The sequence below is a fragment of the Pan troglodytes genome, chromosome 9 (assembly GCF_028858775.2).
Source record: "Pan troglodytes isolate AG18354 chromosome 9, NHGRI_mPanTro3-v2.0_pri, whole genome shotgun sequence".
NCBI classification, from domain to species: domain Eukaryota; kingdom Metazoa; phylum Chordata; class Mammalia; order Primates; family Hominidae; genus Pan; species Pan troglodytes.
Genome location: NC_072407.2, coordinates 75298313 through 75315623, shown reverse-complemented (window position 1 = coordinate 75315623; position 17311 = coordinate 75298313). Strand labels below are relative to the sequence as shown.

Sequence of the window (17311 nt, the reverse complement as noted above, 5' to 3'; positions counted from 1 at the left end):
ATGAGCTGATATAGCAGACATAGTTACTGGCCATTTAGAGTGGTCAGTGCCAAGAGCCCGCTGTCCTCTAATCCCACCTGGAGAGGCCAGATGGGCAGGATTTGTCATTTCTCTGGTGGAAAAACTGAGGTCCCACTTCATGTCAATCACCAAGCCCTGTTTGTGCTCCATTTTCACATTTCAAACTTCTCTTCTCTCACCCCACGGCCCCTCCCCCAACCTAGACCACATCCTTCTTGTGCTTTCTGGTTTTCCATCTCCAGGGCCAGTCCAGCCCCTTTCTGTGGCCAGATGGACCCTGGCTCAGCAAAAGTCTGACTTCATTGTTTCTCTTTCTACGCCCTCTCTATATCTTCCCAGTGCCTGAGGATAAAGGCAAACCCAGTCCCTGCTGACCTCTCCACTCTCAGCTCCCATTCCTGCCCCTTGCACGCGACCTGCTGGACTCTGATTTACTTTCAGTTCCTGCTCTTCTTTTCCCCCTCGTTAGTGCTGTTTCCACCACTGGACTTCCCTCTCCCCACATCTGTGGCTGGCCAACTCCCATTGTAAACTCAGGGACAGGGGAGGCCCAGGTCCTGCCCACAGGTGTTCAGTGGGGACAAGGGACATCTACCTGAAGATCTATAACCCAAAGCCCCAGAGTCAGTGCCCCAGAGTCCTACCAGAACACAGGCATGGAGGGATGGTTCCACAGGAGAGAAGGCTCAGTGAGGAGGTGGCAGTGAAATCGTCAAGTGTATGTAGAGGCAAAAGGCAGAGTCTGTGAGAGGCCTGTTGAAGGATGGTGAACAGAGCTGGAGCTGCTCTGGATGTGCTTGAAAAGAGGCCCAAACTAATAATGATGATAATACAATTATTGAAGCCTTAGTGTGTGCCAGATGTGCATTGCCCCATTTAATCCTCATAAGGACCCCGCAAGGTGGGACTGGTTATTATTTTCATTTTATTCTTCTAGTGGGGAAACCAAGCCACAAAGATTAGCTCAAGGTAGCACAGGAAGAAAGAATGACTCCTGGGCTAGTCTGAACCCAGGCAGCCTGGTTCCAGAGTGCATATTCTTAGCCCCTACAACAGAGCAGGGCTGGGGTAGGAAGGATTTCAGGTGGCAGGGAAATCCAGTCCCTCTACTGCTCTGACCCAACCTGCCTGGGGCCCAGCTTGCCCTGGCCTTGCCCTTCCATCAGTCACAGGGCCTCATAAATGCTGTGTCCTTTAGGAAATCTTCAGTGATCAAATAGAAGGATTCCTTCTACTTCTCCCAGGCCCCTCACAGGAAGCCTAAGGTAAGGGACACCCTTCTAAGCAGAGCTTCCCAACCCTGGCTGCCCATCAGATTCCTGGACTCTTTCTGGGGAGGAATGTTTGCCTGTCCTGCATCTCTTCCTACTGGGAGACTCTCGCCCCATTCAGTGGCAATTTTCTTCATTCAAGGTGGTCACCAGACCCAGGATCCATCCAGACCCTTCACCAGTGATTGGTTCAGGGGCAACCAATTAGAGTTTGCCCCAGGAATTTTGTGGAACCAGCATGAAAGACTCTCACTCTTTTTCTCCTGGATTATTAGCTGTGCAGACCATGGAAGACTGGTGCTTCTGGAAGGAACTTGAGTGAGAATGTAGGAACCCAGTGGAAAGTCAGGAGAGAGATGTTCATGGCATCCTTGTAACTGCTGGATCTAGCCACGTCAGATCTAGGTCTACCTTGGGCTTTTTATTTACATAAACTGATATACATTTTCTTGCCTAAGCTAGTTGCATTTGTATCTTGTAACCAAAATACCCCTAACCACCCTGAACCAAAAGCATAGGCAAGAACAACAACAACAGCAAATTAAATAAGTTGAAATTTATCAAAATTTAAAACTATTGTACATCAAAGGACATTATCAAAGGACAGAGTTGGAAGGCAACCCACAGAATGGGAGCAAATATTTGCAAACCATATGTCTGATAAGGTATTAATATCTAGAATGTATAAAGAACTCCTACAAACTAAACAGCAAAAGAAACAACCCAGTTCAAAAATCAGCAAAGGACTTAGACATTTTTCCAAAGAAGATATACAAATGGCCAAGAAGCACATGAAAAGATGCTCAACATTACTAATCAATAGGGTATGCAAATTAAAACCATGAGATAACACTTCACACCCATTAGGATGGCTATTATTAAAAAAAAAAAAAAAGGCCAACCTAGGAAATAAGTGTTGGGGAGGATGTGGAGAAACTGGAAACCTTTGCATTACTGTGGAAATGTAAAATGATGTGGTCTCTGTGAAAAATATTATGGCTGTTTATCAAAAAATAAGCATAAAATTACTATATGATCCAGCAATTCTACTCCTAGAATTCCAACCAAAAGAATTGAAGGCAAGGACTCAAACAGAAGTTTATACATCAATGTTCATAGCAGCATTATTCACAATAGCCCAAAGGTAGAAACAAGCCAAACAGCTGTAGATGGATGAATAGATAAATAAAATGCGATATATACATACAGTAGATTATTATTCAGCCTTAAAAAATGAAATTCTGATACATACTACAACGTGGATGAAACTTGGAAACCTTATTCCAAGTACAACAAGCCAGTCAAAAAGGGACAAATACTGTATGATTCCACTTATATAAGGTACCTAGAAAAGTCAAATTCATTGAGACAGAAAGTAGAGTGGGGGTTGCCAGGGGCTGAGAGGGTGGGAGAATGGGGAGTTATTATTTAATGGGCATAGAGTTTCAGTGGATGACTTTAAAAAGTCCTAGAGGGCTGGGCACGGTGACTCATGCCTGTAATCCCAGCACTTTGGGAGGCCTAGGCGGGTGGGCAGATCACCTGAGGTCAGGAGTTCGAGACCAGCCTGACCAACATGGTGAAACTCCGTCTCTACTAAAAATACAAAAATTAGCTGGCCGTGGTGGTGTGTGCCTGTAATCCCAGCTGAGGCAGAAGAATCACTTGAACCTGGAAGGCAGAGGTTGCGATGAGCCGAGATCGCGCCACTGCACTCCAGCTTGGGTGACTGAGCAAGACACTATTCAAAAAAATAAATAAATAAATAAATAAATAAATAAATAAAAAGTCCTGGAGATGCATGGTGGTGATGTGATGGCTGCACAACAATGTGCATATACTTAGTACCAGTGAATTGTACAATCAAAAAGGATTAAAATCATACATTTTGTTATGTATATTTTATCATAATAAAAGACAAACAAAATAACAACAAACAAACAAACAAACAAAACTCAGCCTTGACCAGCACATCTACTGTATTGGGAGACAATTCTCCAAGGGCCACTCAGATTTCTGCATGTCTTGTGAGCAGACACAGACTGCCTTTGTTCCAGACGATCTTTTCGAGGATATCTGTACAGCAGACAGCCTTGGAAGATAAAGATAGAGATAGTGTCCCCTTCTGGAGCCAAAACCAGGTTTATCGACTGTCTGGTATAACAAATGTAACAAATATGATGTCTTCCTCTGGGGCAAAGTTCAGGTAGGTTTGCTGCCCCTTATAAAAGATGCGGATTGCCTAAGCTCCAGGTTCCTTACCTTGTCATGCAAGCCATTGCATGTGAAGGTATTACCTGGCCCCCTTTGCATTGTCCTGCAGGAATTGGGACAAATGCTGATATTTGGGCTAATCCTATTGTGAGGAACAAAGTTCTTTATCTTTAACCAGAAGTCTTGCGTCTTCTGCCAGCATCTATGAAACTGTAGCAGGCCAACTCATTGGCTTGGAAGTGTGGTCAAATTACAGGCCCTTCCCACTTTCTTCATACTTTTTGCATCGGAATCTCAGGTGGGAGAAAAAAAAAATCTGTATTTCTAGCTGGGCCCAGTAGCTCATGCCTGTAATCCCAGCACTTTGGGAGGCAGAGGTGGGTGGATCACTTGAGGTCAGGAGTTTGAGACTGGCCTGGCCAACATGGTGAAACTCTGTCTCTACCAAAAATACAAAAATTAGCCAGGTGTGGTGGGGCACGTCTGTAATCCCAGCTACTTGGGAGGCTGAGGCAGGAGAATCGCTTGAACCTGGGAGGCAGAGGTTGCAGTGAGCTGAGATTGTGCCACTGCACTTCAGCCTGGGCGACAGAGTGAAACTGTGTCTCAAAAAAAAAAAATCTGTATTTCTGACATTATGATGCAGTGATGCAGTTGGCCAACTTGGGTTTATAGGAATCTTGCCCTGGACCTAAGCCCCTGAAGAGTTGGTTTCCTCATTTTGGAGGCTGCTTCTCCCTTTTCACTCCAGCTGCCAGGAAACTCACAGTGAAGTTTCCCTTTCACCTACCTGAGGACCAACATTCATCTCAACCTTCTATGTAGTTTCTATATTCCTGCTCCCGGATTTAAACAAAATTAAGATATAATTCACATACCATAAAATTCAGCCTTTCAAAATGGACAATTCAGAGGTTTTTAGCATATTCACAAGATTGTGCAACCATCGTCACTATCCAATTTCAGAACATTTTAATAACCATAGAAAGAAATCCTGTACCCAATAGCAGTTACTCCCCATTCCTTTTATCCCCATCCTCCTGGAAACTACGAATCTCCTTTTTGTATTTATGAATTTGCCTGTTCTGGACATTTTATGCAAATTGAATCATACAATATGTATCATTTTGTGTCTGACTTATTTTACTTAGCGTGTCTTCAAGGTTCATCCATGTTGTAGCATAAATAAAAATTTCATTTTTATGGCTGAATAATATTCCATTATATGGATAGGCCACATAATTGTTTATCTGTTCATCCACTGATGGCATTTTGGGTTATTCCCACTTTTTGGCCATTATGAATAATGCTGTTGTGAACATTTACGTAGAAGTTTTTGTGTTTTAAATTTCCTTGCGTATACACCTTGGAATGGAACCAGGGGGTCATATGGTAACTCTATGTTTAAACTTTTGAGGTGCTGCCTAACTGCACTCCAAAATGGCTATATACTTTTTCATTCTCACTAGCAGTGTATGAGAATTCCAATTTCTTCACATCCTCGGCAACACTTGTTATTGTCTGTCTTTTTCATTGTAGCCATTTTAATGGGTGTAAAGTGGTATCATATTGTGGTTTTGATTTGCGTTTCCCTAATTGCTCCTTTTCTTATGTTGTCATTCATATTTTACCATTTAATGGTATGCTCTGAGGCCTGACATCTTGTGGAACAAGTACCCCATGGAGTGGGAGAGTCATGAGTTTCAGGGACAGATAGTCCTAGGTTTGATCCCCTCTGCATCTACTAGTTATATGACCTCAAGCAAGTTATTTAACTCTCTGAGTCTCAGTTTCCCCACTTATTCTATGTGAGTTATAGTATTAACCGCTCTTGGTGTTGCTGTTATTATAAGATAAATCTATAATAAATCCCCTGAGTGGGCCTGGCACAAAGCAAGTCCTCCATGAATCTCACCAATGAATCCAAGAGTCAGAAGGGGAGATTTCCAGCCTGGGAGGATACCTAGGCTGGGGACTGTTTAGCTTTTAATCTATAACCTGCTTTACTCCAGCAACTTCTTACAACAGAGGCATTTCTGTGCCAAACATTAGCCTCTCTGTGCCTCTGTTTCTCCTCCATGCTATGGAGGTGTGTCCTCCTCAGGAGCGTGGCGGGCCACAATGCGAAGGCATGAGGAATGAGACTGCACCACGCTGTCAAGTACTAGTGAATCTGCAGGACAGGTTCTGGCACTTCCAAGTCTGACTCTTGCCTCAACCATCAGATTAGCCGCTGCCTGAGGGAATTTCTCCTCCCTCAGACAATGGGCTCTCCTTCTCCTGTGCAGGTCTGTCCCTGTCGTGCCCCTGTCCCTCAATAGAAGGGATAGGACACTCAGGAACTGTGGGCTGATTTGAAAGGCTGGTTCCCATCCCTCTGGCATGATAGAAACAAGGTTATCCCTCACTCTGAGTTGAGATCTGCCTCCTGGTACCACAGGACAGCCACCACTCTGTCCCAGGCCATTGAAACCGGCACTGCCCTGGGAGTTAGGATGCCAGGCTCTGTCTCAGCTACTGCAGAGTTCATCTTCCTGGAGCTCAGTACCCAGCCCCTGAGTTCCTAAGGGGAGAGCTGGACCCACTAGCCCCTGGGTCCCTGGAATCCACACAGGGCTGGGCACAGAAGCCACTGACCTAGCCTACGCCATCTCCGTAGACCAAATGACTGCGTCTTGCTCAGACCCTGCCCTCCCATGGAGCTATTAATGACAGGGCCAGCCCTGGGACAGGGGAAGCAGCAATATATCACCCCATGCCGGGGCATTGGCCCTAACTGGACAAGCCAACAGTCACAGAGGGAGAGCCAGAGCCTGGGCTGCCGGATCCCCACCCCAGCCTGAAATAGAAACCTATTTCAGAGACAAATGGGGAAATGGTCCCAAGGCAGGAGGGGGCAGGGTGGGCTGTTGCACCCAGCTTCCTGAGAGTCTTGACAGGCCCCGGGTCCTCTGCTGTAATGGGCACCTGTTGCCAGGTTCTGCTGACTCACTCTAACACTAAGGAACTAGGAAAGCTAGGTTCAGAGCTCTGGGGCCTGGACACTGACAAATTATAGTCCCAGCTCCCACATTGGACAGGATCCTTTAATTTCTCTGAGCCTTAGCTTCCTCTGCTGCAAAATAGGAATAACAATAATTCTGACTGCTTTCTTTTTCTTTTTCTTTTCTTTCTTTCTTTTTTTTTTTTTTTTTTTTTTTTTTGAGACAGTCTCGCTCTTGTCACCCAGGCTGGAGTGCAGTGGTATGATCTCAGCTCACTGCAACCTCCGCCTCCTGGGTTCAAATGATTCTCCTGCCTCAGCCTCCTGATGCTTTCATTTTTGTGTAAAACACTTGACACATTGTAGTTGCTCAGTCAATGACAGACCTTGCTATTATTGCTTAACTTTCTCTTTCAGCTCAATTTTGACGGAATGATTTATTCATGTTATTTCATTTATTTATTCATTCAGCCAAAGAGCCAACACACACCTACTAAGTAAGCCACAACAGTTAATAAAGTTTTTGGAGTTAGGTAAGAATTGAAACCCTAGCACTGCCGCTAGTTGGTTGGATAACTCTGGGAGAGCCATTTCCCTTCAACAAGCCTCCATTTCTTCTCCTGTAAAATGGGAACAGTAAATACCATCTCTGGAGGGCATTGGGATGTTATAAAGAGTCAGTGGCACTTGAGGCCAGCAGTTTGAGACCAGCCTGGGCAACATAGCAAAACCCCATCTCTACAAAATATTTTTAAAAATTAGTTGAACATTGTGATACATGCCTGTAGTCCCAGCTACTTTTAGGTTGAGGCAGGAGGATTGCTTAAGCCCAGGAGTTCAAGGTTACAGTAAGCAATGACAGTGCCACTGTACTCCAACCTGGGTGACAGAGCAAGACTCTATCTTAAAAAAAATAAAAATCCCAAAATAAAAAGTGTCAGTGGGACAGTGGTGTGAAAACAGCCAGTGCATAGCCACAGATGGAAAAACAGGTGGTGGATGGGCTGCACAGAGAAGCCAGGCAAGCTTCTGGCAGAACAGGCCATGCTGGGAGCTCCCGGCAGTCAGGTCTCCAGAGACAGCCACAGGATAAGGCAAGGGCAGGAGAGAAGAGTCGGCAGGCTCAGAAACAATTGCCAGGTTTCTGGACCATGGCCCCCTCCCTTTCTGATAAACTGACAAACAGTGAGGAAATGCAAAAAAAGATTGTAAGAATTTTAGAAGAGTCCCAGCCACACAGGGAGTCGAGGGGAGTGTAGAGTTCCACCCACCCAGCCAGTCATACACACACACATACACTGGAAGCTGGGCATTCTCACTCTCACGTACACACCCAGGGGCTTGGCACACACACAGCTGCACCTTCTGGGGCACAACACTTTATAGTTTGCAAAGGGCCTTCTCATTTTTCATCTCATTGATACTGAGGGGTGGAGAGTTTCCCTGAATATGACCCATTCTAGAGCTGGCAAGAGATGAGAGTCCCAAATATCTTCAAGAGGCCGGGGCTGAACGCATGGGCTGGGCTGCCTGTTTTCTCTGTGTCGGTGTCAGCAGAGCTGAATGGCAATAGAAACTCTGGAAAAGTTTTAATCCAGCTCTCCCAGATAGGCCCCTTCACCCTTAACAAGTCACACCTGGATTCAGACTTTTTTTTTTTTTTTTCCAAACCACTCTCATGGAGCCAGCTCCAGGCTGTCTTAAGATTTAGCTGGAATGGCAGAGGTGAGAGGCTTCCCAAGGGCCTCCTCTGTGGACAATTATTTGATCACTAATCCTTCCTACTCATTCCCTCAACCAAAGTTCCTGGGGAGCTCTGAGGGCAGGGCCCAGCCTCCTCCGTGAGGACCCCTCTCCAGATACTACACTTAGCAGTGTTCACATACGCAGGGAGAGACCACGGTTGCCCCCATTTTAGAGAGTAAGAAATTGAGGCCCAGAGAGGAAAAGTGCCCTTGCCAGCCATTTGCACTCCAACCAAGACCTTTGTGGCTCCGAATCCTGACTGAGCTATTCCACTTCTCCAGCAAGGCACAGCGCAGCACCAATGTGTCCATCTCCTCCCCGCCCCCACTGACCCCGTCCTGCGGTGCCTCATCCCTCCACGCTGTGCAGTCTGCAGGCTCCAGGCATAGCCAGGCAGAGGAAGGAGGAGGACCCCAGTGCCTGCCCTACTGCCACTCTTGCCTGTGATGAGCCTCGGTGGCTGCAAGTGGACTGCAGTTACTCAGGAAGCTCCTAGGGGAGCTGAGGGGCGCAAGCCCTTCCAGGCATGGACCCAGAAAACTCACCCAAGAGTTAGCAAGTGCCCCGCTTGCAGTCCGTGAAGTGCTGGAGCAAATTCCCACTCGTGGAACAGCCCCTGCTGCCAGTCAGTTCTGTGCCTGAAACTGTCGCGTGCAATGTTCTGGCAGAAGTCTAGAGAGGCAGCAGATGAGGAAACCGAGAGACCTGGGGAGAGGAAGTAACTTGCCACAGCACAGAGCTGGCAAGCAGCAGGGCCAGGACTCGAATCCCGAGAACCCTGAAGCTCAAGTCCTTTACACCAATGCTGACTCATCCTCTACCCAGCTGCCCGCAAGTCACTTCATTCACCCTCTGTTTGCTCACTCAAACAAGCAGCATCACCAATTTAGCCCAAGGGACTGTTGGGAGGATGGAGTGAGATAACATTTCAGGACAAGGGCCTGGCACAGGGAAGGCACGCATTGGGTGGCTGTTTTTTATCCTCCTCCCCATTCTCACCCCAGCCCTCTCCTGGCTTCTCTGGAGTCTGGAGATGGCCCTGCTTCTGCTCATTGCTGCCGCAGGAAACCATTAACCTGGTTTTCTCAGCAGTGCCTGGAAGGTCCGTTAAGAGAGGCTGAGACCCCGAGATTAATGGCTCTGTTATCTGTGGCTCCAACCCTATGGATCCAGACAACTCCCACCCAGGGATGAGGATGGCACTGAGGGAGGAGAGAGACCCTCTCATACTGTTTTATACTCGGAAAAGGAAAGAGAAGCGAAACTAAAGGCAGGTAGCCCGGCGCCTAAAAACCAGACCCGAAACCAAGGAACCAGACCCGAAACCAGGCCTGGGCCTGCCTGACCTAAGCCTGGTAGTTAAAATTCGACCCCTGACCTAGCAGCTGTTGTTATCTATAGATTCCAGACATTGTATGGAAGGACATTGTGAAACCTCCCATTCTGTTCTGTTTCACTCTGACCACCGGTGCTCGCAGTCCCTATCATGTACCCCCTGGCTTGTTCAGTTGATCACGACCCTCTCACGTGGACCCCCTTAGAGCTGTGAGCCCTTAAAAGGGACAGAAGTTGAGCACCTGACGAGCTCAGATTTTAAGATGCTAGCCTGCCGATGCTCCCAGCTGATTAAAGCCACTCCCTTCACTATCTCGGTGTCTGAAGGGTTTTGTCGGCGGCTCGTCCTGCTACAGCACCGAAGATGGAGGGTGATGCCGGGGGGGAAAGGCTGACCCCAGGCAACCCTCCCCTCCCCAGCGCCAATCCATCCTTGAGCTTGGGCTTGATGAGGAGAAGGCAGCCAGGGCGGCTCTACCTGGGCCATGGTGGGCCCTCCCCGTCTGTAAGATGACTCTCCTGCTTCCTCCTCCTCCTCTTCTTTCTTACAGGTACTTATTGGCCACCTACTCTGTTCGAGTAATGTTCAAGGCACTTGAGGTCAAAAAACAAAGTCCTGCCCTTGAGACACCTGTAGTCTAGCAGGGGAGATTAGTTTCTTTTGGTTAATGAGTAAATATATAGCAGGCCAGATAGTGATAAGAGCAGCGATATAGAAACATAAAGGAGGGTAAGGGGCGGAGAGCTAGGGGGCTGCAGCCTCGGACAGGTGGACAGGCCCCATCTAGATTTGCCAGATCACCCTCTCCCAGCCACCTAGCCTGGAGGAGACCCTCCCCCAGGCCCCAAGCCCCCACTCTGTGCCAGGCTCTGCCTCAGTGGATCTCAGCAGCAGGCTAGTGCGAAGACTGGGACTCCCTGGGCACAGGCAGCAACTCAGGGCCACCAACGCTTTGGCAGGGAGCATCCCGAGCTTGTGCCCCACTCCCAGCCCTGGGGAAGCTCTCTGCTTCCTCTGTGGTCCAGAGAGGGAACACATCCCTCAACCAATCCCCAATCCCAATATCCCAGTAGGCGAGAGAGCGCTGGACCCAGAGAGGGTCGGGACTTGCCTGGGTCACATAGCAAGGCAGAGCTCCCTCTCCTGGCCTCTCTTGGCATGTCCACAAAGATAGGTTCAGGGGTGAGCCTCCCAGCACAGTGCTGGCCTGTGAGGGGCTGGCTGTGCCCCCCGTCAGCTCCTGGTAAAGGAGTGTGAGGTGTTTCTGTGGCAGGCCCACCTGGTAGTGCCAGCCTGCCCCACCCTCTAGGCTCTGACAGCCAAATTCTCCTACCCCAAGCCCCAGGAAGCTGAAGGCATTTTCCTTGCAACCCCAGCTCATGAGAGTTTTGGTCAACCCTGCCTCAGCTTGCTGTGTGACCTCAGGCAGTCCCATCCCTCTCTGGCCTCAGCTCCCTCATCTGCCAAATAGAGGAAGTGAAGGCACTTACATATCAGGAGTGTCATGAAGAATGAGCAAGACACTGACAAGAAGGCAGTTTGCAAATTTTTAGACACTATCCAGATGGCAGGCAAGCAGAAAACTCGTCTGAAAACCAGCCCCTCATCCTGTGGGGCCCTGAGGTAGCCCCAGAGCAGGTCCTTGATCCTTGATGGGAAATAAGCACAAATTCCACAGAACCAGTTCTTCCGAAAAGACAAAGCCACCTCTGCTCCCAGCCAGCTGACAGGAAGGGCCCCTCCTCTGTCCTTGTGGTAAGAAGGTGTCGGGGGAGAGACGGGAAAGAGACAAGGCTGGGAGGCCTGGGAAAGCTTGTTCGGGGAGGCAGAGGCATAGCCCTGAGGTAGCCTTGAGAGCCACCAACCCCAGTCAGGCCCCCAGGCTGGGGGAGGACATGAATGCTGGTTGCACAGTGTCTGCCTGGGGGCTTGTCAGCCATGTGTACCTGTGCTGGAAGATGCGCATGCATTCACAAGGCACAGGTGTTTGGAATTGTGCCTAAGTATGTGTGTGTGTGTTTCTGTGAGTGGCTCTGGAGTGTGTACACCTGTTCACATACCTGTTTGCCCAGACCCGGGCCTCTGCATGTGCTCCACACACATGCTGCTCCTGGGGAGCCCCGCAAACCCCTAGTCCACAGGCCTTATTTTCCCAGGCTCCGAAATCCTTATCATAATCTCAAACTGTCCCAGATGCCACGGGAGATTTGTGGGGTTCCCAGGCTCTTGATTTTCCCCAGGAATAAAAGCAGTTACATAAGATGAGGAGGAAGCCTTAGGGGCTAACTTTCAGGCGCAGGCTCTCCCAGCTCAGCCCAGGGTGTAGGCTCCTCACGGGGAGGGGAGGAGTGCCCAAGGTTGAAGCCCCTTAGACCCTACGTTGCCTGTGGGCACTGACCCCTCCACAGCCACCCTCCTGCACTCAGTCACCAGCAGGAAGCCCCTGGGTCCTTTACAATAAATCAGGTGCTTTACAGTTTACACCCCACATGCCCTTGCTGGGTGATGCTCACCACTAGCTGGCCAGGCTGACCTTCGCGTCCTACCCCCGAGGCCCTGCCGCCAGGCAGCCACTGCTAGCTCAGTCCTAGTGTCTTCCTTCCTGGCTCTGGGCTGGGCTCACAGTTCAGTACTGGCTACTCCCTTGGGTGGGTCTCACCCCTTCCTGAACCTTGGTTTTCTCAGCTGTGGAATGGAGCTGTTCTGATCCACATGAGTCAAGGGCTGAGAAGGGTCTCTGTAGCCTGTAATGAGGCCCCTGGCAGGCAGGAATGGTCTCGTGCACATCCCTGGCCACCGCCCATTGGCCCCTTGCTGCTCCCAGGAGTCAGGAGGGAAAACACCACCTTCAGCCCTCTTGACTGAAACAGGAGGCTTCCTAGCCCTGGTCCGTGGGAGGAGATGTGGTCCCTCTGGGATTCAGATCAGATCCTAAAAAGAGTTGGCCCACTTCAAGCTTGCAGGAAGCATGGTTGGTGGTCTCCTTGGACAGGAGGAGACTGGACATCTTTTTTTTTCCAGACAGGGTCTCACTGTGTCACCCAGACTGGAGTGCAGTGGTGCAAACACACAGCTCACTACAGCCTTGACCTCCTGGGCTCAAATGATCCTCCTCAGCCTCCCAAGTAGTTGGCACTACAGGCATAAGCTACTACGCCTGGCTAAATTTGTATTTTTTTTGTAGAGACAGGGCCTTTCTAGTTTGCACAGGCTGGTATCGAACTCCTGGTCTCAATCGATCCTCCTCCCTCAGCCTCCCAAAGTTTTGGGATCACAAACGTGAGCCACCATGTCTGGCCAGGGCTAGGCCTTCTTGCTGAGCCACAGAGGTTTTCCCTCTCTGCAGCCTGAGCCCCTCATACTGTCCAGAGTCTGGGGTCTGCTGTTTGCCATCCATCATAGGAAACCACAGAGAGGCCACAGAGACCTAACAGAGTTGTAAGGAGCACATGCCCGTGGGTGCAATTCTGCACTGGTGCATGCACAGCACACCCAGCCCCGGAAATAGCTCCACATAACTCACACAGGTTCACACATACATATGCACACGTGCCCTGGCACCTGCCACACTTGGGAACACACCACCCACGGCAGGCACGCAGGCACCATCACATGCATGGACCCACTTCCAGCCAGCTTACATAGTGCTCTAGCTTAGCTCAGCAGCAAGTTGCATGTGAAGAGCTTTCATAACCAGGAAAGAGATGGGAGAGGAAGAGCTGAGTCCTTGGATGCCCAAGCCCTTCCTTTGCCCCTCCCAGAGAAGCTAACAGGTTTCCCCAAGAACACAGATGGTTTGTCTGGCTCACCCTCTTCAGCCATCCCACGTAAGTCCTGGTCAGAATACTCACAGAAAGTAGGCAAAGGTTTCTATGGGAGGATTGTCCCCAGCTTGCTCAGTCAGCTACCAGTCCTGCTTGTCGCCAGCTCAAGGCAAGGTTTTAAGCTAATCACTGTGAATTTTGGAGCTCTCCACCCCCCAGCCTATGCTGAGTTCAGACATGGCTGTGCATCAACGATGCTGCTCCTGCTGGCTCCACAGGAGTCTTTTCTACAACCTGAGGTCTCTCAGAGAGAATGAGGTTTGCCTTTGAGGTCTCTTCAGCCCCATTTCTTGTTCTCTCTCTCCTTCCTTTTGATGGCCTTGCAAGGTGCCCAGTGACTCCACAATTCCCTCATCCTGAGGGGTGCCTACAATCCAAGATCTGAACCTTTCTCTGCTCTAGGGCCACTGTCCCCTGAGAGCTGTGAGGTACTCCCAGCAACTCTGCTGCTCTGATGAGGAGGGGCCTCTGGGTTCACTGTCATCCACCCCAGAGAGCATATGGCCATTTTACCAGGCACCTGCCTCTACTCCAGGCTGGCTTAGGCAGGGAGGAGACCTTTTCTGGGGCTTCTCACATGATTCTGCTGAAGTAACCTCTTCCTTGGGAGTTTATAAGTTTACAAGAGTCAGACTGCCAAAGCCAGGGCCAGAATCCTCCAACATTGGAGCCAGAATTGGGGAATGTTACAGCTTTGGAGTGTAGAAAGTTGGAGTTTGAATTGTAGACTTCTAGAATGTTTGAGTAATTATAGACTCTTAGGGCTAGGGGTGTGGAATTATAAACAATTATAGCCAGAATTGGGGATTAAAGGAAATCAGGGCCAGAAGTGACGACAGCATCACTTGGTCCCACCTCCCTGACAGCTAAGAAGAGAGCTGGCCTTATCACTCAGCAAGTCAGGGCTGGGCCAGGCCTCCTTCTCCCCAGGAGGGCTCTGTCCAGACCTTCCAGAGAAGCTCTCAGGGCCTCTGGGGCAGCAGTACTCCCTGTTAGGGACAGTGGGGACAGTGGCTTGCCTCTGTGGTGCCCGAGGTTGCACTGGCCCATCATGGCACCCCGTCACCATGAGATATATTTAGGTTCCCTCCCCAGATGTTTCCACAGCTCCCAACACTGCCTTTTATGTCCCCTTGTCCTCCAAGGCGTCCGGGCAACTCCTCTAAACTGACTCAATGAAGTCAACAGGAACAGGGGCACTTGCTCTGCCAATGCAGAAGTTTTAGCCCCAGAAACAAGGCTCAGCCTGCGGGGAGCCTCCTGGTCCATTTCTGCTTGCAGCTCAATGCTGACCTCACAGCCTCCCTTGCAGCTCTCAGGGCCTGTCTTGGTCCAGGGACTAATATTCCTGATCCTGTACTGGACTTTCCTCATTCCAGGCAGAGGGCAACCCAGGCTCCTGCCCCTGCCAGTTCCCAAACACACACATACACAGGGCCAGCATTTTTCGGTTCCTCCAGGGTTTGTCAGGACTGAGAAGCCTCCATCCAAGCCCATGGCTGCCCCTGCATTTCTCCCCCAACCTCTCTCCCACGCTCCATCCCAGGCTTTGACAGAGACCTGCATTGTCCTCTCCCAGACTGCATCTTCCCAGGAAGCAGGTGGTCACTGAGAATTCAACAAGGATTCGGTCTGGGAATGGGAAAGGATCCCTCAGAGATACTCAAATAGGGACTCTCTGATTCCTACCCACACAGCTTATTGGAATCACTGGCTCTGTGAAAACTGAGAGTTCCTGGGGTGGGCAGGGACCCAGTTGTGTGGGGGTCGCCATTACTATCATCATAGTTTTGTCACCAGATGTTAGGATTTCTATGTATCAGAGATTGTGCCAGCCACTTAATATCCAGGCACTCAGTCAGTCCTAAAAATAACCTATGAGGCAAATACTATCCACATCTACATTTTACAAAGGAAGAAACTGAGACTCAGTGAGGTTTTGCCCAAAGTTCTGCAGATAAAGTGCCAGAGCCCTTTTGAAGCCTCTTTAATATTTCTGCATTTGCTTAAATCAAATTTGAACCAAGCTTGGATGACACAAACACCTAACTGTCTCAGGAGGCAGCCTGCTAGGGGAACCCCCTTCTTCGTGGTCCCCAGGGTCCTGCAGCCCCTTCCTGCCCAGGCAGTGGAGAAGAGGCAAGAAATTAACTGATGGTCAGGGTTCCTCCTCAGAAGCCCAGCTCTCCTGCCCCTGTCCCAGGAGTGACCCAAACAACTCCCCCCCACCCTGCCCTGCAGCACACACCACATACCCAACATCACCGCCTCACTCCTGCTGAGTCCAAGTTCTTACATCTCAGTTTGGGAGACAGGCAGGGGATTCCCACCACAAGATAAACCCAGCTTACCTCCAAGACTTGAGCCAACTCATTGGATGGTAATTTATCAGAACAGTGTTTTTATATGCAGAAATATTATAGAAGAATGCAAAATCCACAGGAATTTTGGAAGATAAAAAAATAAGATTTCGGAGCAGCTTCTCTTGTGTGTGCATGTGTTTGTATGTGTGAGAGGGTGAGCCTGGGACCTGTCATACTTTCTCCACCCAGATCCGGGTGAGCTTTCACTCTCCCAAGCCCTTCCGGGCACTGGTGGAAAAGGCAGAGCCACCACGGAAAACATTCTGTCAGTGTCACCCCTGCACAAATGTGCCCCACCTTCCATCACCCAGCTCAACACACCACAGGGGCCACGGATGTGCCACACAAAACACACACCTCACAATTCACACAACGCACACCCAGTTCAACACACCACAGGGGCCACGGATGTGCCACACAAAACACACACCTCACAATTCACACAATGCACACCCAGTGCACCACCCTGCCATGGCTCCCGCCACAGAGTGTGCATGCACCGTGGACCCCTGTGTTACCCCAGCACAGTCACTCAGAGCTATAGAGAGTTGCAATGCACACTTCTTGCAGGCAGACACACACTGTGATCCATGGGTCACACCTTGCACATACCGCACACTAACCGCATACAACCCATTAACCCATTGCTCACAGTAATTTCTTTTTTTTTTAGACGGAGTCTTGCTCTGTCGCCCAGGCTGGAGTGCAGATCGCGCTCACAGTAATCATTTACACATTGCCCACACTACACACATATGCAGGGACTCACCCCCGGCACCCGCCCTGACTGGCCGCGACCCTGGAGTGGGCAGGCCTCCCTGTATCCCCGCGCCCCGGCACCCCTTACCCCTCTGTCCCTGCCCGCGCACGCCCTTACCTGCGCCGCGCAGCACCAGCTGGTCCGGCCCAGATGTCACTCGCCCAGGCGCTGCTGGGAGGCGAACCCGTCAAATGAGGGGACCGTGTAGACGGCGGCAGCAGCTCCGGCCCCAGCGTCCCTGGAACCCAGAGGAGCCAGAGCAAAGCGGCAGGGAGGGGCTGTGGCCAAGCGGCCTCGGCACCGCTGGAGTCCCGCCCAGCGGCCCGCCCTCGTGGGATGAGGGGGAGGTGATGTCTGGAAGAGGCTGCAGGCCTCTGGGGACCGCTCCTGGGCTGGGACCTGGGACCGGTGGACTCCAGTCCAGAATCCTTCACGACTTTACCTTTCCCTGGCCTCAGTTTCCCTCTTTGTATTGATATGTGTGTGTGGGGGGGCTGGGTATCAAATGGTGATTTCTCCCATCTTTCCAGCTCTGACATTCTGCAGTTCTGGGATAGTGGGGAGGAGGGAGGAATAATTTTAATTATTATTTCCTTGAGCACCTACTATGTGCCAAGCACTGTGCTAAGGTGTTTTAATGCATACCTCATTTAATCCTCATAGCAATTCTGGAGGTATTATTACTCCTATTTTACAGGCAGGGAAACTGAGGCACAGAAATGAAGTGACTTGTTCAAGGTCACACAGCTGGTAAGTGGCAGACCTGAGATTTGAAGCCAGGTGGTCTGACTCC

The 17311-nt window shown here is 50.1% G+C and overlaps 1 protein-coding gene across 3 annotated transcripts in view; it reads right to left on the bottom strand.

The window, feature by feature from the left end:
- P2RY6 (pyrimidinergic receptor P2Y6) overlaps positions 1 to 17029 on the bottom strand; it is a 33620-nt gene extending 16591 nt beyond the window's left edge. The window contains exon 1 of one of the 3 annotated variants that reach the window (XM_054661507.2): positions 16636 to 17029. Coding sequence is in view for 1 of the 3 variants with exons in the window: in XM_508629.8 (XP_508629.2) it covers positions 8781 to 9049 (269 nt within the window). In the remaining 2 variants the exon portion in view is untranslated. Of the gene's footprint in view, positions 1 to 8780; positions 9857 to 16635 lie in introns of those variants that run through there. The other 2 variants (XM_508629.8, XM_009423729.5) reach the window with 2 other exon arrangements.
- Between the last annotated feature and the right edge of the window lie 282 nt (positions 17030 to 17311).